General features: G+C 37.0%; 2 protein-coding genes across 3 annotated transcripts in view; one reads left to right on the top strand and one right to left on the bottom strand.

The window, feature by feature from the left end:
• Nucleotides 1–22,053, top strand: part of ZFAND3 (zinc finger AN1-type containing 3) — a 132,571-nt gene that overhangs the window by 78,588 nt on the left and 31,930 nt on the right. The window contains exons 4-5 of the mRNA XM_054280576.1: nt 8,907–9,086; nt 19,838–19,903. Of these exons, the coding sequence (XP_054136551.1) occupies nt 8,907–9,086; nt 19,838–19,903 (246 nt within the window). The remainder of the gene's footprint in view (nt 1–8,906; nt 9,087–19,837; nt 19,904–22,053) is intronic.
• The window catches only part of BTBD9 (BTB domain containing 9), a 193,500-nt gene continuing 191,111 nt past the window's right edge, over nt 19,665–22,053 (bottom strand). For both annotated transcript variants that reach the window (XM_054280574.1, XM_054280575.1), the window contains one exon: nt 19,665–19,681. The gene's annotated coding sequence lies outside the window, so the exon portion shown is untranslated. The remainder of the gene's footprint in view (nt 19,682–22,053) is intronic.

Genomic DNA, 22,053 nt, shown 5'->3' with positions numbered 1-22,053 from the left:
TTCTCGACACTTCTCTGGTTTCTTTGCATTTAAAGAAGCATCAATATCAAAATAGTTAGCATTTGTAAGGAAAAAAATACTTTAAAATCCATGAACTTCAGATACTAACTCGATAGATTACTTTTTTGTAATAAATTTTGTACCAGTTTCAAATGTTGAGATGTGTTCCAGCTTTTTTCTTTGGGACCAATTTGCTAATAATGAAAATTATTGTTGTCTTTGACTTATATTCAACACTTCTAATGCCGCCTTCTAAAAGACAGTTTTAATAAGAGATAAATAAACTTTTATTAATTCAAAACTTCGTCATGTTTTGTTGCTCACAGAGAGGTCCAAGCAATGTTTATTTTATGTAGGCATTCAATGTCTGTGTCTGATACTTTTGTTCCTAAAGGACTGGAAAATAAATATTTATATTTAAACTTCACTGAGAATAAGCATGGTATGCTTAAGTACGGGCTTGGTTTCTGAGCCATGGTGTTCCATAGTCAAAATTTAATGTAACATGGTGGTTTGTGGCAACCACAACTAGGGAGACTTTTTAGTGTTTGAGCTTTGGGATTTATAAACCATAGTTAGCTTTTCTTTTCTTTGTCCCTGAGCTCTTGCCTTTTTTTGTTGGATGGTTGGTTGTTTTTTGATTTATTTTTTTGTTGTTGTTGCTGGCAAGTTGAACACTACTCTCCGGCATTTCTGTTATAGAATGTGGTGGAGGGGACGTTAAGTGGGAGGCTACGGCTACTCCCTTAAGCTTCTGGGCTCCTTGTGTAGTTAATAAACTCTGGAGCTTGCAGCCAAGGCAGCAGGGGGTAGATGAGATTTCAGCGAGTGTTCTCACTTGTATGATTAAACATTACTTCAGTTTTCTTCATATTATTGTGCATTATTGAAGTTACAGATTGGTCTCATATAAACTCTAACCATTGCAAAGTTATTGCCCCAACAACTGAGGACTATCAGACTGGGAGTTCCCTCTCCAGGCTTTCCTGTAGCTAGTTTGTATGAAAGGCAGATGTGTATTACAAGAAACATTAGATTGCAGTAAGATTAAGAAGAGTAGGAAGATTACCGCTTATACTTCATTATTCTTTGCTTTGGTGGTAAAACCTAAAGAGTGGGAAAATACTAAATCTTCCTTACATACACACATTTCAGTGTTTGGTTGATTCTGGGAAAATGAGGCCAGGAAATGGGAGTGCTTGCTCTCCCTTTTCTTCTAGAACAGCCTCTGGGCTGTTCAAAGGAAAAGAATCTGATAAATAAGCGGTTCTGGGAGATGTTTTGAGAGTTTCAGTATAGGTAGTTATTAAGATGCCCTAACTCAAGGGTGAGGAAACTGATGAGTGGTTTACTACTAAGCAAGGTTTAATCTGCTGCAGAGGCCTTTGGTCCCTTGTGAAAAATCCTGTCAATTTATGACATAGTCAAGCATTTGGGAATGATTGAACCATAAATGTGACTATTATTGACAGAAAATGAGGCAAATGTACATGTTAATTGGAATCACATAAATTAGACTGGAGGAATTAATTAAAAAAATAACAGACATGTGTCTTGAAATTGGAAGGTTCTCTCTAGATATTGGAAAGGGCATGGTAAGGTCACTTGAAAGATAGCTCCAGTATAAGAAAAGCTAATTGAAACATTTCTTTTATTAAAATAATAGTTCTTATGTGTCCAGAATAAAGATGAGTTGTAATTAAATTCTGTCAGTTAACAATCCCATTTTCAAGATCTCTCATTTATTATAAACGCACCTTGAAAAGTTCACTTCATAAGTTTGTTTCACAGGACTCGCTGCTTTTGCAAAGTGCTTGGATTATGGGTTCATGGGTCAGTTTCCTCCACCAGAACAAATGTTTCTCCCCCTTTAGGTGTATAAGTTTTGATGTCTCATCACTCTGAATTTAGTTCAAACTTGTACATTTACTAATCCCTTTGCTTCATGAAGGGATAGTAATACTGAAGGAATTCTAGTGATAAACATACTGAAATTTAGGGGAATAATAGAGGTGCAGTTTTTAGGGGTTGTGTGCTGCCCTTAATCAGTTATATGCTTGCTTTTTTGAGCATTTTCTAGAGTTGTCTGTTGTAAAATGTCCACGTCACACATTTTCCAAGTTGTCTTTGAGAGCAAATTCTACAGATCACAGCTGCTTAGATGTTTTCCCTAGGTAGTTTTAAAAAAATTTCCCATGTTTAATTCTGTTAAATCTCTGCTGTATTACCCTCAGATCATGTTAAATGTTTGTTCTTTTTACGTGCCAGATGGGTCTTCAAATGGCTGCAGGATTTTACTTTTCCTGGCTATTAAGTAGTGGAGTTGCTTGTCTTGTTTCTTGGAGTTGGTAAAATTGTTGAGATTGCCATGTTTAGCAGAGGAGCATTGTAGGAGTCCTTGGCAAGCTGCCCACTCAGTTGGTGTCTTACTAGTCCACTCTAGTATGTGCTCTTCCTAATGAATACCCACTCCACGCATCATTGAAAAATAAAACATTTCTTGCAGTCATGATGGAGTGGTTTCTTTGTCTTCCTCAGTTACATTTCATGCTTTACCCTTGCACTGGTCTATTACCAATATCCTTTGATACAGATTCAAGAATCTGTAGAATGTCAATTAGTTGGGTATTAAATTATCTTCATGTCTTAGTTTTACCAGATGCAGGTGCTGTATAAGCCAGCCCCTCACTGGTTTCAGGTTTTGCAATGTAACAGTACCTTCAAGTAGAGCTTTTTCACTCTATGTACTCTATAATAAATTAAAGTATGAATGCTAACTGTGGATCTTAGGGGTTCTCTAACAGGAAATTTAAAGTGGATTGTTAAAGTAGGAGTTTGCTCTTCATGGCTTCAGCACTTTGGATCCTGTAAAAGTCAATAATATTTATTCTTTTTATGTTGGTGAGTTTTCTCTAATGACATTTTAGTTGGAATAATGTAAGCCTACTACTTTACGTAAGAATGGGAAATGTGACACCAGGGTACAGAAGTTTTCAGTGACCTTGTTCCTGTACTGAAATAGCTACAGTAAGCAAATTGCCATTATCAGGCAGAGCAAGGAGTATTTGTTCTGTGGGGTAGCCATTCTCAGGGGATACTTTGTAGATGATAATGAAATTCCTATTTCATCAATTTAGGATTTCACAACTGCTTTGAAAATGATGGGATCATATGCTGTAAAAATGGCAATTTTTTTCATGTCTGTTGTGCAATGTATGTAAGCCTGGTTAATACAGCTGCTGTAGATCCTTTTGTATAAAACTGCATTTTCCTTCCTTAAAAACATGTCTGCATATATAATAATGACCTGGATCTTAAGTTGAAGGTCATCTCTAACAATGTTATGCTTGTTGTCTCAATGGTCTTTGCTTATTAGCTATTCATGAATTTTCTTGCTAAATAATAGGCAAAATCTGGTAGTCAAATCTAGAGGTTCATGTAACTTTGGAGAAGAATCATTTTATTGAGCCAAGGGAAATAAGGTTTATTATGGAATGTCATATTTAAGCAAGGAATGTCTTTTTGGAGAGAAAACCAGGTCAAAACACATCATCATCAGACTTCCTCCCACCATCAAAAACCCAACCAACCAAAACAAACGAAAAACTCTACAACAAAACCCCCACCAAGCTAAATCCCCAAAATATTGATACATTGCATAAGATTTACAAATAAGGCAGTGTTATATACCTTGGTCCTCATTCCCGAGTGATAAATACATGTAATTGCAGCTGTGTTGTCTCAGTGTTTTCCACCCTTGCAGATGCATCTTTTTTGTTTTGCATTTGTAATACTTCTCTGCTTATTTGAAAAGACAATGAAATGCTTATGAAAAACTATATATCCAATATGCAAAGCTCAGTGTTATTTGAAATGTATTAATAATGTGCTGCAATTTTTAAAAGTATAGCAATCATAGAGGATAACTTAGCATAAAGAACTCATTTCAGTTTTTCTTCATGAAGAGAAGCTGAAAAAAAAGAGAAAATGTATTTATGAATAAAACCCCTAAGAGGCTGAATAGCTTTCCTGTATCATACATGCTCATAACTCTTAATAAGGTTGTTTTACAGAAAATCACCTTTCTAGTATTTTTACTGTTTAATTCTTTTAGTCGTTTGTACTGTGATAACTGTGAGATCTGCTGATAGTTCATATAAGAATATACTGCAATTGTAATTTTGTACTTTGCAGTCTAATATATTTTATTTATATATTTATAAATATAATTTAGTATAATTAATACATACCTCTGATACCTTTTTATGACTTTGTTTGTCACCTCTTAATGCAAATGCTTGTGAGTATTCAATGGTGCATTTCCCTAATAGCCAGGTATCTGTGTTTATTCTCCAAGTGTGCTAATGTGCATCTTTCTGTCTGCATGTTATTTAAAAAGAAAAAAGCTGAAACTTCTCTTTCCAAGTGGAGTTTTATTGTCAGACCATTATTGGAGCTCTAGATTACATTCAGTGTGTACTGAAAGTGAAGGTTTTATCCATCTCACCTTATTTTATTATGCAAAAAGTAGTTATGTATGAATGACATTTGAAATGCCTGCAGTAAGCTATGAACCACAGAAGTTAGTAAAGAGTTCTCAATAGGTAAATAAAATCTTTGGGTCTTTCAGTACTATTCCCTGGCCATATGTGAATAGTTTCTCCCTTCTCAGTTCTGTGAACAGACACATGAAGAAAGAAAAAAAAAGGCCATAACTTAAAGATTTCACAGTAGCAGTTTCAATGTCATAACATTTGTTACTTCCTATGGAGTATTCTCAGAAAGCAATTCCTTTTAATTTTGGAACTGTTTTCTGAGAAGAATACTGTAAGTCTGTTGTGTACATTGGGGTTCTAATGGACTGGAGACATTTGATGTTATACCAACACCTTAATTTATGCTCTGTAAAAGAACAAGTTGCTCTGGGAATAAAAAACATTGCAGATTGTGCATTTACTGCAGTGTGAGAAGCTAACACTCTCCAAATAACCTTTTTGCTAGCTCACATTGCTAAGTTATGGGGACTGTAGGATTGAAGAGTAAGGAAGTGTAATATTTTCTCTCGGTTAAAATAATTATTTTAAAGACTGTGATTTTCTTCCCTTAGCAAGCTGTTTACTCTGACATCTCTTTCATCACATATTTGAATGAACTTATTCTTTTTAATACAACATCTGTTTTAGGTCAGAGAATAGGAATTGTTTGTAACTTAGACTCTCAATATGACCCAAAAGGAGATTTTTGGAGATGGCATGATTTCTTATGCCATAGCAGTAGTGCAAATGAAGAACCAATCTGGTTTAGTGTTAAGTCATTTCCTGTGGTACTTTGACATGCCTGTCTTTTTTAGAAGAAATACTTTGTGATATGCTGATAATGTTCTTAGTTACCATTGCCTTAAGTTTTAACTGACTGTAATCACAGAAGTTACCAAAAGCTGTGAAGGGTCATTTCCTGCTTAGTCACAGAGCCCTTAGTTAAGCAAAAGTCCAGAACTCAAGATTTTCTTCAGCATTTTATTGGATATTGATGGCTAAAGAAGGCTGCATACTGAAATTTGGACTGTCTGATTTCCTGTGTCACAGAATCGAGTATTTTAGGGGTGGAAGTGGTTGGATGTCCTAAATATTTCAGTGGGTGAAATGAACATGCTGGGAAGATGGGCTCTTGCAGGTTGCTCGCCATAACCTGGTAACAGTAACTGGACAACTGAGCTTGAAAGTTGTGCAGAAAGTGTGCTGTGCAGAAAGTGTGATTTTGTGTGACAACTCCAATTTTATGGGCTAGAATCAGAAGCTGTAAAGGCAACAGCTTTCATTCTTAATGTTATCTTATTAATAAAAATGGGCAAAAAGATTGTCCTGCAAAAGAACGTCTTACCTGAAGTCTGGAAACAAATGCAGCTTCTTGCCTTCTTTAGTCTAAGCTATTAGAATTCATTGTATATATGGAATATGAAATGATTGAATCATGTCTGTCTGTTCACATAGTTGTTGTTTGCAAAGAAATACTAAGCAAAAAAAACCACTCTTAGTATTAATATCCAGTGCACGAGAGCTCTGAGATATTCTATTCTTGCTCAACTATTTAAGATACTGGGTGTGTAACCCCTGAACTCAACAAAGCAAAAGGATTTTGGAGCTTGAAGCAGCTGACAGCTTCTTATTCTTAGCAGCTTTTCTACCAAGCAGTACTAGTTTATTGACAGTATTTCATGCAGTATTTATTGATAGATCTTTCCCTCTACTATTTCTTCATGTTTGCAGGAAAGAGCAAATTTTCATGTGTTATTTTGATGTTGACTCCACCATATTGTTAACAACAGGATACTTTGCAGTTTAACATAAAAACCCCACCACAGGCACCCTAAAAGCCCTAAAAATGAAACCCACCAAACCTGAAGGCAATGGAGAAAGGGAGACAATGTTGAGAGGAAAAAAGAAAACATCTTTTCTAACAAATGGAGAAGGCTTGTGTTAAAAACTGCAAAGATGCATTTCGTTAACTAGGAATGGGCAGTACCGGTGTCATGGACTTTCGGTCACCCTTGTGCATTTTGGCACAGATTTTGGTAGTATAGTGAAAGTCTCAGGAAGAATTAAAAAGAAATTAAATTAAAGTATTTCTCATGCCTTTCCAATTAAATAGGAACTTCTGCAGATGCTGATTAATGTCTTGCCAACTCTTGTTCTGGTTTTTCCTTGTTGAGATTATTAGGTGAGGTCATTGTTCTGTCAACAGAGTTGCATTCTGATTTTAATCAGAATAAAGCTTACCTTTCAAAACTTGCCAGGGTCTTGCCTGTATCATGTGTGTATTTCTGTTTTATTTGTTAAGCAGTTAAGGCTTAACTGGATTTATTCAGGCTCAGCTCTCCTGGAAATACTGCCAACTCTTATGGTGCTTGCAGGAAGAGCAAGGTGATCTGCAAGTTATTTGTGTTAATGAGAGTCCTGGTTTACAGAAGCCAAATGCCCCCCAATACATGGATGAAATTCAAAGCAAGCTTCAGTTACAGTTCTTGTGTTTGGGGTGCTTGGGATCATCAATCTTAAGGCTTTTCTCAAGTACTGTTGCCTGTAATGAAGAAGGGGCTAAAACAGGGGCAGGAGGTGTTCTTGTGTTCCACTCAACTGAGCAGGCTAAAACTTTTTTTGCAAGTTAATTGATTTGCAGTCTGAGTAAAAGTTAGTTTTGAACAGGAGGTCATGGGTTAAGGGAGGCAAAGAGCATTTCACTGTTATGGTGGATTTTGCTGCTGCAGCAGCTCTGAACTGTTAAAATTGCTGCAGCTGCCTGATTGTGGCTGGTGCAGAAGAGTGTCTGAAACCTTCTTGATTGCACAAACACACAAATAAAATCCAGAAGCCCAATTTGAGTTAGACTTTGTTGATACCTAGTGAGACCTGAGTAGAACATCTTCTTGAGTCCTGTAACTCATCCCTGACAAAAAGCTTCCCATTGGTTTTCCAGAGCTGTATTGTGGAGGTGGATCATTTCCTGTCTGCCACCTTCTCCCTCCTTCTCCTCATCCTCCCCCTCCTCCTCCCTGGCTTTGAGTTTGCTCCTCCCCTATCTAGACTTCTGGCTGACTCTTCCCCAGCAGAAGTTGAGGCTTAATTTCTGACAAATCACTTAAATCCTAAATCAGCATTCAGGGGCTGTTTGACTGTAGTGCTTCCCAATCCCAGTGAGTCATGTTGGCAACCTGTGTTTCTAACACATCATCATCTGCAAATATTTATAGACTGCTCTGTTTTCTTCTCTGTCATGCCATAATAATGAGCAACCAAATATTGATTTATCTATGTATTTATGTATTGAATAAATTCTACCCTTGTATGTAATTTTAAAAAAATGTACTTAGATACCAAGTGGTGGTGCACTTCAGCTGTCTTTTTACAAGGAAGACATGAGAGAACTAGATGCTAAGCAAAACAAAATTCATTTGGTTGGCAGGTGTGCTTCCCAGAGGCAGAGTGTGCCAGACTGAAATCCAGTTGTGTAGCTGGTAGACTAATGCTATAATCAATCATATATCAGGACTGCAGATGTGGGAAGAAGCTTTCAGTGGGGAATTTGCATTTGAAAATATTTCTCCTCAAACCTGAATCTGGTTTGGAGGCAAGGTAAGCTGGAGGGTGGCATTTGGCAAACACATGGAATTTGGACTATGGGGGCAGTTTGGAGACAAGTGTGACTTGGCATTTGCTGATAATAAAAGAAAACTTTGAAGCCAAATCATTTGTACACATCTTCAGTGTATTTTATTGATTTACCTTCCACACCTAACTCTCTGCTCTTAGATCAATGGACAGCTTTTAGTGCCAGTGTTGGAGTAAGTGAGGGAAGGAGGAAACACCCCAAACTTCCACCCACTTCCTCTCACACATTCCACCCCAAATACCCATAAACCAATGATGCAGAGGCAATCCTCACCAGCTCTCCATGCTAACCTGGCACTGTAGCTGTCTACACTGACTTTGCCAAAACTGTTTCTGATAGGATTTTGTATAATAGCAGTGAAAATTGTAACATTCCCATAGTGCTGTATTACATGCCTTGGTTCTTCCCTCACTGGATGTCTGCTACCGTTATATTTCTGTACATGCTTTGTGTAAACCCTTTTAAAAATGTTACTATGTGCTGTGGTAAGCTTTGAATGCTCTTGGATGGCTGGGGAAACAAGACCTTTGTGGAACTCTGAAAATATTTTTTCTCCAACAAATAACTTTAAGTTATTTTAAATCTGAAGGAACAATTCGAAGGCCGCTGTTTGTGTTTATCAAAGTGATGATACCTCTGGCAGTGTTTTGAGCTTATTTTTATTACATGGGGGGTTTTGCATAAAATTTGATTATTAGACTGAGCAAGTGTGGTGACATATGAAATCTTGGTTTTGCTAGATTTCCAGAAGAAACAGCCAGACGATGACTCTACTCCCAGCACAAGCAACAGCCAGTCAGATTTGTTCTCTGGGGAAACGAACAGTGACAACAGCAATACCTCTCTAACCACGCAGGCCGCTAACTCCAACCAGCAACTTTTGACAGAACTGAATGTAAATTCACCCAGCAAAGAGGAATGTAAGTGCATGAGTCCTAGGTGAAAGCAAAGGAGGCATAAACTTTTTGCTCAGGTTTATGTTTCACTGAGTTCCTGTGGAAGTTATTGGCTTGGCTTTTGGGGTGAGGGGGAAGGTTAGAGGCTATTCACAAAATAGACATTGATGGCTATAACTGAAGAACAAATAGGAGTTTTTAAGTAACTTCACATTTGATGTATTGTATTTCATATATATGTAAGCTATTTGATGCATGGGAAAGAATTTAATTGTGAGAAACTCCTCACATTAGTGGTAAATTTATGTGTATATTCTAGCATCAACGCCAGTATCTTATGAAATTTGACTTTTAAACATGTTGGATTTAATTACTGTAGTTGCACAGAACATTGACTGTAATGTGTGTTTGTCTAGATTGCTACTTGCATATAAATATAACTTGTTTTGTGTGGTAATTTATCTGTTTTTTCATGACCTATCTGTTGTCTTTATTGAACTGTCAGGCAAAAATTCTCCCTGAAGGTAAGTTAGAATGCTTAGCAAACACAGTGAGATAAAATTGACTTTTAAATTATTCTAAACCTCCGTATAAAGTTCATCTTGCATCTAATATATTGAGTTGTAAAATCTGCATTCTGCAGCCTAAGCTCCAGTGTGTAATTTGTAGTTTCGTTTTTCTCCAGTAGTAGATTTATTTTAGAAGGTGCTCTATGGAGAGAAACCCCCTTGAGCTGAGATTATGTTAGGTTGTGGCTAGTGAGCACATCTACACATTGCCAGAATATGCTTGTTTTTCAGTAGGAAATTTGCAAGAGCTACTCTGGTTCTTGAACATTTAGGCAACTGCTGGAAATAGCAATGTTGACAAAGCACTAGGACTAACACATCTTGCTTTCATTTGTGTTAACTAATTGCTTAGGATGGTTTTGCTGAGTTGCCCAAGTATTTATTCTGTGTACAGGTATGAATAGTTTTTAATTGTGCAGGTTGGCTGTGGACAAAGTATTGGACTAATTAAAGTAAAATTTTTAAACTGTGATGATGTTATCTCTCTTGTATTGTGAGAAATACAAGTGCTCAAGTGTGGAGCACTTGTCATAAGACTAAACTTGCCATGTAACTCTTGTCTCTGCTTTGTGTACACAGTTGCTGCTGACCACCCTTCCATCTCTTCCTTCTGTTCAGTGCTTCTTCAGGGGAAACCTGTACCCTGCTGTAAAAACAAGGCCTTAAAACAAGCTTCCTGGGGAATTCAGGAAAGCACATTATGCTCCAGCAACGCATTTGGGCCTTCACAGTGCAGGGGACTTGGAGCACCTCGCTCGCGTATTAGCCAGTGTCACAGGGTGATTCTGTAGGGCTTACTGGGTCAGCTTTCCTAAAAATTTGTTCAGGTAGAAATGAAATTGTGTTACAACAAAGTGTTTCTGTTGTGCCTGAGAAAGATTTGGTTAAGTGGGAAGGTGATTGCAGGAATGGGAAAGAAATTAAATAGTGTCCTTCATTGTGAATTGCTGTGAGCTTGTGAGCATACACTGAATGTGATGGATATTAGGCAGCACAGCCTGCAAAGCATTTGAAAATATTGCCTATTAAAAACACTCTCTTTATGACTTCCTGCTGGGATGTTTTTAAGTGAAATACAGTGGAGAGATTTATTTACAGCTCTGCCTTCTCTCACATCCTCAGTACTTCTTTAATGAAGCTTAATATCATTTATCAGAAATAATTATGTACAGATGGAGATTTTCTGATGGATAATGACCTCATTGTGCAAGGTTCTTTCCTTTAATGAAGAATGCCCAGACTTAAATGTCTTGTGGATTTTAGTTTGAGGTTATCTTTTTCTGTGCAATATTTATTTATTTTGCAGCATATTCTGTAAAGTATGCACTGCTCTTAGTACAGCTGTGTTCTTCAAAGACTGATACTTCTCACTGTGTGTGATGGCATACAGCTGTATTCTGTTCTGAATAGAATTGTGGTAATTCACCAGAAATCATTGTATGGAATCACTGTGGTAATCCTTATCCAAGTGTGGGAAAATTGATCTAATTGGGAAGGATCCTCATATTTCATTCCACTCACCTCTCTTTCCTTTCAAGATTTTGAGGAGAGTCTTGCATCAAGGCATTAGCCACAGTACTTGAGTCCACAGGGTAAACAGAGGGGACAAAATTGCAGCAAGTTATTTAGGCAATTAAAGTCGTTTATGTTACAACAACTGAAGAAAACCATAGCAATCACGTGTTCATACTCTGTATCAGAAAAAGTGAAAGGGTTTTTGTACTTGTTTTTAGTTATCTCCTTTTTATCACAGAATGAATTATATAAGAGAAAATTTCCTTGAACTATATTTTGCAGGAGTTCAGTTTGGCAGTGTGCAAGTATTTGTGTGGGTTTTTGTTACTGTTTTGATTTTATGTGAGAGTTGCATTTGCATTCCTGAGTGTCTTACATATGCAACCAGGTTGTAGTGACTTTCCATCTCCCACCAGCCTCAGTTCTGAAGAGTTACCTACCACAATGGCTGCTGTGCCTCCTAATATCTCTCCCCCTTACAGGTGAAAGGTAGTTCTCAGTATTATATTTACAGTCAACAAAATTGAGATAAAAATTTATACCCAGTAGTTCTCAATGTCATAACAGTCAACAAAAATGCGTTAAAAAATTATACACAGAGACAGTGACACAACTTCAGTAATTATTTGCCCTCCTTCACATGTGTTTAATCTTTTATGACATATTACTAATCAGTGATTTTTTTTTAAATTCTGTTGAAATTGGTGGGGGGGGAATTCTGTGGAATTCTTTTTTTTCCCCCTTCTTGAGTTGCCTATTTCTTTCCAAAACTTTCAGGTCTCCAGTTGCAGTAAATTTTCTGAAATAAACTTGCAGACAAAGAGTAATATTGATATCGATATAGCTGCAGTTAGTCTAGGGCTGCATGGATTTTACTGATCCATTTCTTAACAGGTAGTTAAATCAGTCTAACTTTTGTTCTATTGCTGCTTTATGTGCAGATAAGTTTAATCTGTTCACATTTTTCCTTCCATGTCCTCCTTTCATTTAGGAGCTCCTAATGGTAGTTATTTTAGCATCAGTCACTATATCAGCCAGTTCCTCTGTCAAAAATTTCCTTTTCATATTGGGTGGGCAAGGTTTTTGATTATTTTTAGCAGAGAGGAAAAAATTGATTTGACAATGACCCTCACTTCTCTGTCCTTACCTTCAGCCACCAACATTCTTTAAAAAAAAAGGCAGCTTATTAAGCAAGGTTCTATGTATTTTGGTAGAGAAAAGGTCACACTGCACATGGAATAATTTTGCTTAGTTTCAGGCCTTCAATGCTTTCTTTGGGGCTGTCACATCATTTTTCTGTCACTGTATGAGCAGAGCTAAAGCTGGTTCTGTGCAGGTTTGAAATTAACTGTGTTGTTATGTGACAGGAGAAATGTCAATGTGAAGAACACTGACTGTGGCAGCTTGATCAGATTTGGTATTTCAGTAGTTTTTAGCTTCAGCTGACAGGATTTTATTTTAATTATGTGCTTAACTTTTCTTGGCCTTCTTGAATAGCAAGAACTACACTTGAAAAAGGACAAAAGGAATATCTGCTGTTTCTAAAAGAGCTAAATGCTTTTCATTCCTGTGTTGAAGAATTTATAAGAAGATAAACAAAGACCATTACTGCTGTGAATGTCAGAAAATACACTGGAGATTTCAGCCCAGAAAGATGGTGATGATCACTGCCCATACCTTACTTCTCTGTGGGCTGAGTTTTAGATGCCCAAATACAAAGGTATTTCATGACTGGATGTCTCTTAATTTTGGCTAGTTTTTGTATACCCTTCATAACTTGAGCCATTGCACATCAAAATGAAAACACCTTTGTCTTGAACATTTAAATTTGCAAGATAAGGTTAGGAAAATGCTTTATAACATCTTTATTTTATTAAGCATTTGTGTGCTGTGGAAGCACTGAAATACCCCCAATGATGGAGTAATATTAGTGAAGTTAATGTACATTAAGTGTACTAGTCCTAGACAAAGATGCAGTAGGCTTCTATAAGAGATATCTGGCAGAAAGGTGAGAGATTGTTTTTGCTACTGCACCTATTGGATGTTTATATTCTGAATTTTATTGCTTGTTGAAGCATGACTGTGTAAAAAGCCACATAGGCTATAGCACTCAAAAAGTAATGGTATTTTTTCTCTTTGGAATAAAATAAAAATATATGTCATTTTTTTCAACATAACTTTGTGAAAAATGGATAAACAAGTGCATTCTTTCTTTGCTTCTTTCTTGCTGAATGGCCTTTTCTCTGACACTATGCAAAAGGTTTCTACCAATTTATAACAACTTCACAGTTTTTGTATTTTGCCTGGGTTTGTGAGTAGAGTTCTAGATGACAGCTTTTCTGTGTATGCTCTGAAAATACTTCATATTTTGAGTTATTATGATGGCATCCTTAACTTCAATTTGTGCTTTTTAAGGAGAGTGATTTTTAAAATGACAGTTGTTCTTGGATGTTACTCATTGTATACTTTTTTTAATGACCTGACTGTGAGAATTTAGCTGCTTATTGCAGTAGGAGTCAGTTTTGTTCTTCCTGTCTTCATTTGTTTTGAATTTTTTCCTTTTTTTTTTTTTCCAGGGGATGAGGGCTGTGTTTTTGTTTTGGTTTGGGTTTGGGTTTTGGGTTTTTTTCCTAATGCAGTCGGTGGAGAGCTTTGTTCTCTGGCTCATCTCTGACTGAAGGTTACGTGCATACCCCCTTCTGTAACTAGTAAATGTATGAACAGACCAAGCTAGCTGCCTGTTTTTGTCTTGCTCGCCACACATGGTTGTAGAAAGTAATTTGCTTTGTTGCTAACCTGATTTATTCTCAATAATACCAATTTTTGTGTTTTTCTCTGATTCAAAAGAATGCAGTAACTGGCAAAACTGTGCTGGGCTACAGTGAAGCCTTTATGACCCACGTGACCCAGTATTAAATTAAACCTATAGCCAAACATAACTGAGAAACCTGCAACTTGGGTGATGGTGAATAATTCTAATTTTCTTTATCAACTCACAGGACTGTCATGTGTTTTCTCATTGTAGTCAATTTTGTGTCTTGTATCAAAGCAAGAGTGGACACATCTGTAATACCAGATATGCACCTCTCTGGTTTTTGATGTTATAGGCATCTTTGGGTTTCTGTGCCACAGAACAAGAACTAGCTATTTTCTCAGGCTTTTGCTTTTATTAAATTAGATAAAAGTAAAAGTTGTTTTACATTGTCTGGGATTTTTTTATTTTTAGCCTTGCTTTCATTAGAACCTATTTACAGATAGTCTTTTTGTACTGTTTTTAATGTTAAAATTAACTACGTTTTTAAATTTGGTTATCATTGAATCTGATTTTTTTAAAATATTTGTCACAAAATACATATATTTCAATAGCAATGCAAGTACTTTTCTTATGGGAATTTGTAAGAATGCTATCAAATGTAACACCATATTGAGTTGTGGGCTATTTCTTTTGAGAAGTGCCACCAGTATTAGGTGCCAGTACAGGACATAAAAGCAGATAGAAATTTGAATAAGTGTCATCATCATCTTTTCTTTGGTGAAGATAAGTTTCCATCTATTCCATGCAGTCTCAGTTTCATATAAAGAAAATATCTGTGTTTTCTGACAAGCAAAGGTCTGGCACAAAGATTTATTAAATGAGCACATCTTTCCACGTCTGTGGCATGATAATTTTGAAACATAATGAAGACCAGGGATGTTATACCACTGCTAATTGTTCCTTCTGATTTGTAGTCACTTCACATGCAGAGCAGACTGTGTATCCTAGGGTCCTGTTTATTAGCGTGAAAGGACCCCATGGAACACAAAACAGAAACACAGTCACATGGGAAAAATGTGGGTTAGAGTTGCACAGCTATTGAGGTTAAATAAAATTGTTTATAAAAATGTTATTTAACTGCTGGTTTCAGAAGCACTTTTTACAGTTCAACTTACACCTACAAAATAGGAGAATATAGCATCTGTTACTGAGGAAAACCAGGTTACCCAGTGAGACAATAGTAAAGGAGAAGGTGGAATCCGAATCCTGTCTCCCTTTACTTCATTATAGTTGTTAAATTTACCATCAATTCAGCAACAAAGCAGTACAGGTTTCATTTCCTTATTCAAAAGCTTCATGCAGAAAAAAATCCACAAAAGTACTTAAAGGCTGATTTGTAAAATTAGATTTTAAAAAAACATTTTTATGTGATATAATCCTCTTATCTGTGTAGTAATGACATCACTTAGATGATCATGCATCTTGCCCATTCTGCAGCAAATAAGCAGTTCTTAAGTGTTATAAAATTCTTCTGCCTTTTTTCCTTAAAGATAGGATAGCTTGACTGTGCAGACTGAACTTATATATTTATGTTTCCTTTTGTTTATGTATTGGTGTTCCTAATCAATGACTGTCCTTGTACTCAGTTGTGTAGATTAATTAGATTAAATCTCTCCCAGTTCAGGAAATGTACAACTAGGTTACTGATGTGGACAGGTTTCCCAAGGTGGGTTCTTTCCTGTATTGCAAATAGGAATGAAATTGTTCCTGTCCTGGCTAGAACACTGCTGTCCAAGGAAGTTCAGCTCTTAATTATTACCTTCTGCCAGCCTGTTGTATTCAGGGGGTCAGTGTGGCTTATCTGGGGAGGAGCCAGCACAGTACCAAAAGCTCTAAGAGAGGTTCCTCTGTCCTTACATTGCCGTGATAAAATGTTACTGAGATTCAGTATTTTTCATGTTTGTTCATTGTCTGGCTTGCAGGTTTTGTGGCATCTGAAATTGTTTCAATGTATTACTGTAATTTAGACTTTTTACTCATGTGTTAACTTCGTTTTGCTCCATTCTGCATCTGTTTCTCTGCACAATGTGCTTCTGAATGCCCTTCAAACCCACGTGATGCGTGTCCTCTGGGCTCAAACTTAGTGCTTCTCCAAACAGCAAGAAGAGGGGGTTGAACACCCTGGTGTTGAACTTTTTTCTTGCATAGGAGGCTCTGACTGAGTGGAGTCAGTTCACTTTACAGGGTTCAGGAAAGGGAAACAGCAAGTTGCCCTGACTCAGAGGTATCCTCAGGACAAATACTGCTTGACTGCAGTTAACATAGTTCAGGAAGGGAGATGGACAATGCAGAAGGGCATTCTAAAAGACAATTTACACATCAGAATTTAGAATTTAGTCTACAATAGAAAATAATAGCAATATTAATGTATCCATAGAAATATAAGCAATATATAAAATTGTACTACTTTGGATAATTAGAGAAATTAGGTTTGAATCTGTTTTTCTAATCAATATATTTTGAGTACAGCTAACAGTAAGTTATGGAAAGCTGTGGATATCAGAAGCCAAGAACATAGTAACTACATTAACAAGACCTATTGTATTAATAATATATGATATGGTTTATCTTGTTTTGTCCTTTGTTAATTCTATGTTTGAATTTGCAAACTTGAGGATTCTCAGAATTCTCACAATTCTTCTGATTTCTTGAGTAGCTTTTAGTATTTTTTGCATTTATAATAATCTTCTCTTGGGATTACATTATCCCTGGGCAGTGACTGCTTTTGTTTGAAAGAGGAGTTGCAAATGTCAGAAACCATACACTGGAAAAAATAGGAGCAGAAGCTGTTGTGTTTTCTGTTAATTGGATATAGAGTTGAAAGATATTTCTTTCCTTCCATTTTAATGTCTTGTTTGTGCTGAGCAAAAAGAGCTCTACAGCCTTGTGGGTTATGTTAGAAGCTAGACGTGTGTGGCCTTTCACTGTGCACTGAAGTGTTTTATATAGCACAGTTAAATAACCTTGAAAATTTTACTTTTTTGGCAATGAAAATGCAGATATATCCTGAATCATACAAAGTTATAAGCCTACCTTTGTGAATAGTCAAGATAGACTGGTGTTCTATTGTTATGACTTCCCTTTTCTTTTTCACACACAGAATTTTTGTCAAAGCTGTGAGAAGTATACTGTCCTGTTCCAAACAATACAAAGATGCTGGAATTAGCAGTTATGTATACCAAAAGATTCCATGTAGTGACTTCCACATAGAGCTGCACAGCCAAGCCCACAGCACTGAATTATGCATGGCATTTTTAATGGTGGAACAAAAGGAGCAGCAGAAGGAAAAGCGGCAAAGTGCGTGCTGCCTTCACTGGTTATTAGGCACTAGTGTACATGCATGCAAATCCCAGGATGCTCTTTATTGAATCTCTGGTGCTGTGCTATACAAATCAAAGCTGTATGGAAGCCATACCTAATGAGGGAAGAATAAATAACAGGAGAAATCTGACAAAGGGAAGTGCAGAATGCATACCAACTTATTGTACTTTAGAGAGTGAGAAATAAAGTTCTTACATTTGGCTGGATGCTGAAAGTACCAGCTACTGTAAATATTTACTTTGCAGTAATTGAAAGGATTAGTCTTATTTGTTAGTCCACAGTGATGATGCCTCTCACTGTCTATTCAGTGAAAACTGGGAAATTGTAACTAAAATTATTTACAGAAGAGCTGCTGCATTTTAAGAGGCAGCTGCATCTAAAGTCAGCTCATTGAAATTCTTTACCCTGTTGAATTTATTGCTTACACACATTTTATATTGAAACCCAATACTTGGTGTCTGAAAGTAAAGACTGACTTAACAGACCTGCTCTGTAGGTTTTTGAATATGCAGGTTTCACTAGAAAACTTGGTAAGGATTCTGTTTCAGTATTGATTTTCTTCCCCAAATGCACCAACCCCTACACTAAACATCTTTTGAGCCTTTTGCAACAGTAGTACTAACATAGATCAAGATAATTTTTCTAGGCCAGAATATAAAAAAATTGAAAATATTGTAGTGTAAAAAATTATTTCTGCTTACTTCACCATTTCTGGTTGTTGAGAAGAGGTCGTTGCTTGCCAGTGCTGTCAGGCTTTAAGCCAATGCCAGTTTGGTGATACCAGGATGCTCCATCCATCCATCCATCCATCCATCCATGATGCTTTATTTTTGCCTAGGAAAGGACCCACTCTGGGACTCCCAGTCCTCCTCACTGCAAAAGCAAGCTTGTCTCTTCTCATATGCAGACTTGACCCTGCATAGAGTCCCCACCACTCCCCTCCCCCTACCTGTGCAGTTCAGCCATTTCTCACCAGCTCCCTCCTTGCCAGCCTGGAGAATCCGACAGTGCCTTGCATCACTGTCTGTAGCATCTGCCAGCTACTGATGCTGTTGCCTGTCACAAGCAGCAATTTCTTATGTCAGGGTCAATAGTTTCCCATATCCTGAAGCTTTCCTTAACCTCTGCTCAGGCCCTGATGAGTGCCCTCAGTGTTGGGCTGCAGGCCAAGAATTGGCTTCTTGGCCATTGTAACCACCTGTTGAAAGATTGTCCATCACACAGGTGGGAAATGATGTGTGTTGCTGGAGAAACTTGTTGGGAGAACAATAAACTCATCAAGTTTATTGATCCTTCTCTGGAAAATTGAGTATAAAACTCTGTTCCCAAGTGGACTTCATTGAAATCAAATGCAACAAAGAAAGTTACTCGTGTTTTTCCCCCTCAACTGCAGATTATTTTTTTTAAGAGTTACAATGCTATGAGTATTTCAAGGTAGACAAAATTCCTGAGACCTGAAACTTAGTGAAAAAGAGAAATAAAGGAAAGCTTCAAGGGGGAGCATCCCAGAGAGAAGCAAAAAGAACCACTTTACTAACAAGCCAGGCTTGAAAATACTTGAAAAGGTAAAAGCATTTCCACAGTCACACTGCTACTTTACAGATATTCAAAGGCTGGGAGGGGGGGGAAGTATTTTTAGTATTTTTGTATTTTTTTAGTATTTTTCAGTGCATGAAGACTTAATGTTAAAGGTTATCCTGTTATACTAAGCTCTGTTGTATTGCCAGCAAGCATTACTATATTACCAGCAGTTTAGTGCAAACTTGATTATTGGTATTTTGATAGCCAAACTCTAGTAGATCTAACTCAATTTCAGGCTCTCTGCCATCTTCCCATTTATAATATTCAATTTTCAAAGCTATGATGTGTATTACCATTGGCAGTGCTACTGTCAATTTGTCTTGGCTTCTCTGCATGGAGTTTATTTTTATTTATTTATTTTTCCTGCAAGTCACTGTGTGCACTCAATTGGTTGCTATTTTAACAAGATCTCTGGAGAACTCCTCAGCGATGATGCATGTTAAGAAAAAAGGCAGAAAGCAATTTACAACCAAGTAGATACCAGATGAGTGGGCAAGAGTCCAGAGCTGAAAAACCTTAAACATGGAAAAGAGCTTGTTAGCATATGCTTGTGCCACACTTAGAACACATAATGAGAACAAGATCAGAGGCAAAGTTGTTATCTCACTGGAGTCAGTAGCAAGATTTGATATCAGAGAAGTGATCACTTTGTCCCTTGTGTTACTTGTGGGTCACTTAAATACATTTCTAGCATTGCAATTACTGTGTATATTTTCCTAAAAATGCCTCTTGAAATATTTATAAAGTATATTTTAAAAGTGTAACTTTGTCCCAACTTTTCATCTTTTCTTTTTTTACCACCAGACATTCACATTCAGCTGGGAAAAAACTGCTGAGAGTAGAACTACTTCCATATGTGCTCTCCAAAGACAAGTGCTCCTCTGTGTTTTTTATGTTATTAAGTATAATCTTGATGTGGTTGGAAATGTTAAATATAGGTGGTGTTTTGAGACACACAATCTTCTCTTTTTCAGGTGGGCCATGCACAGGTACAGCTCATGCCTCGTTAACCACACCAACCAAAAGATCTTGTGACTCAGGTATGTGTTTTTTGGGATAAAGAAATTAGGTTTTGCATTGTATTGAGCAGTTATAGTTTAATAGAAAAGGGTAATAACTGTACCTGCAAATGCCAAGTGAAAATACATATTGTTACTTTGCTGACAGAAGTATACCTATAAAAGGATTAGTATGGCAGATAGTTCATCTGAGAATCCTGTTAAACATAATTCTATAAATACACTCTGCTTTCAGTTAATCTTTGTAAAAACAAGACATACAGGAGTAATCTGTTTAAGTCTAATGATTGTGACAGCGTTCTGGAAATCCTGCCCTTGAAATGCAAAGTATTGAGTAGAAAACTGTTCTGAGTACGTTGCCTTTCCCTGATTGAAGATGCAGTATAGACAGCTGATCTTTGCTTTGAGACTAAATTTTACCTTCTTTGGGTTCTTTTTGATGCCTTTATTTCTATGTGCAGGATGTAGATGGACAATGTCTCACAGAGCTGGTATTAGGAGTGACTTGTTAGGTCACTGTCAGGCTGAAGTCACTGCTTCTGAATCAGATCTGTCCTGAAGTACCACATCTGCACTCATTCAGTCAGGCAGCCAAGTTACCTGCACTGGCTCAGGTCTTCTGCAGGCTTTGGTTTTGTGAGGATTAAGGAAAACTCACACGATTCTTGGACCACTCTTGGAAGCCATAATCTCCTGGGGAGCAGTGGGTGTGTAGGTAGTGGTAATGTTCTTGCAGTCTATGTTTCCAAAATAATTTTTGCCTGTATTTGCATTTATGTGCAGAAAGGAAGGATATTCCAGTTTGAGTAAGGGCCCTTGCTCTTTAAGGAGTTCAGGGGAAATTTCATCTGAAGTCATTCTTTCAAAAAGTCTTTCAAGTCACTGCTTGAGCTGAACTGTAGTTATTCCACAGGTGGTGTTAGCTTGCAGCAGGTGTGTGGTGATACAAGTTGGCTTGTTCTGCAGTGAAGGAAGGTTACAGAGAAGCTGCTTTAACTTGCTCTTGCTGCAGAGGCAGACTTCTCAAGTAGGACATGATAATCTCTGACAGTGAGTGTTTTTTGCCAAAGGAACTGAGTTTGGAACTGAAGGATAGTTCTTCAAAACAGGGAGACTGGATTTTCTTTTCTGTGTAGCCATGGATGTGTATCTAAACAAGATGGAATGTTTGCCACTCTATCCCTTGAAAACGAATCTGCTTTGCTGATGGTATTTCTAAATTGTATTTTCTTTATATGTTAGCTGTTGTAACGTTTACCTGGTTTTCATGGCAGAGTAATTTAAAAGCTTGCTGTGGTGCTACAGATACAGTAAACCGAGAGTATTGTTGGAAATTTTTTGTGTGTGCTTAGCAAAAAGAAATGTATGTTCATTATTTGGAGTGTGAAATGGTACCAGTAAAAGCTCCTTGGAGTAAAGCAGATGAAACCACAAGACATATTGAAAAATGTCTTGGCTAACTTTGCTCAGTAGTTCTTTTATTTTCAGTTTGTGCTCTTGTTTGGTCTGTACATGCTTTTATGTTTTTAATTTAGTGTGTTTTGCAAGAAAAGGAGGAGATGGCCTTAATTTGATAGCACAACTTTAATCTTCAGCTAAATCTACTTTAGAATTAGAATTTAGATTTTGAATTACCTCAATTTCCCTTGAGGTTCTTAAATTATTTGCTCAGTAATCTACATATTATCTTTATAGTCCCTCCCATGAATAAACCTGGTACCAGGAGTTAGGTATCTTCTCCAGATCTTGAATTTTCAGCAAACTTTCATCTTTAAAATAAATTACCATGTTGTCATGGGAATTGACAAAGAAACATTGGCTACAAAATATTACCCAGAAGTGCTGTGACATCTTCAGCCAAGAGCAGCATACTGTGTGGGTGAACAGTTGTCAGGGTTTAACCACAAGGCCAAAACACAGCCCCATTATCTACAGTGAAGAAAATTAACTCTATCCCAGTCAAAACCAGCACATTCTTTCACACTAGAATCACTTCAGCTTCCCAGGAAGCTACTTAAATGATGCAAGTAGTATTTGTCAACACTACACATTGTTCATAAACCTATTTTCTGTAAGTATCCTATGTTTCTTATGCTTGGAAGAGCTTTGAGGAAAAAATGTTGCATTGGATTTTATCTGTGTAGTTCTGTTCACCCTTCAGCATAGTTTAT

Source organism: Melozone crissalis, unplaced genomic scaffold (assembly GCF_028551555.1).
Source record: "Melozone crissalis strain CALT ecotype California unplaced genomic scaffold, PUWL_Pcris_2 ptg000027l_1, whole genome shotgun sequence".
Lineage (NCBI taxonomy): Eukaryota > Metazoa > Chordata > Aves > Passeriformes > Passerellidae > Melozone > Melozone crissalis.
The sequence above is the reverse complement of the archived record's forward strand: the minus strand, read 5'-3'. Positions and strand labels throughout refer to the sequence as shown.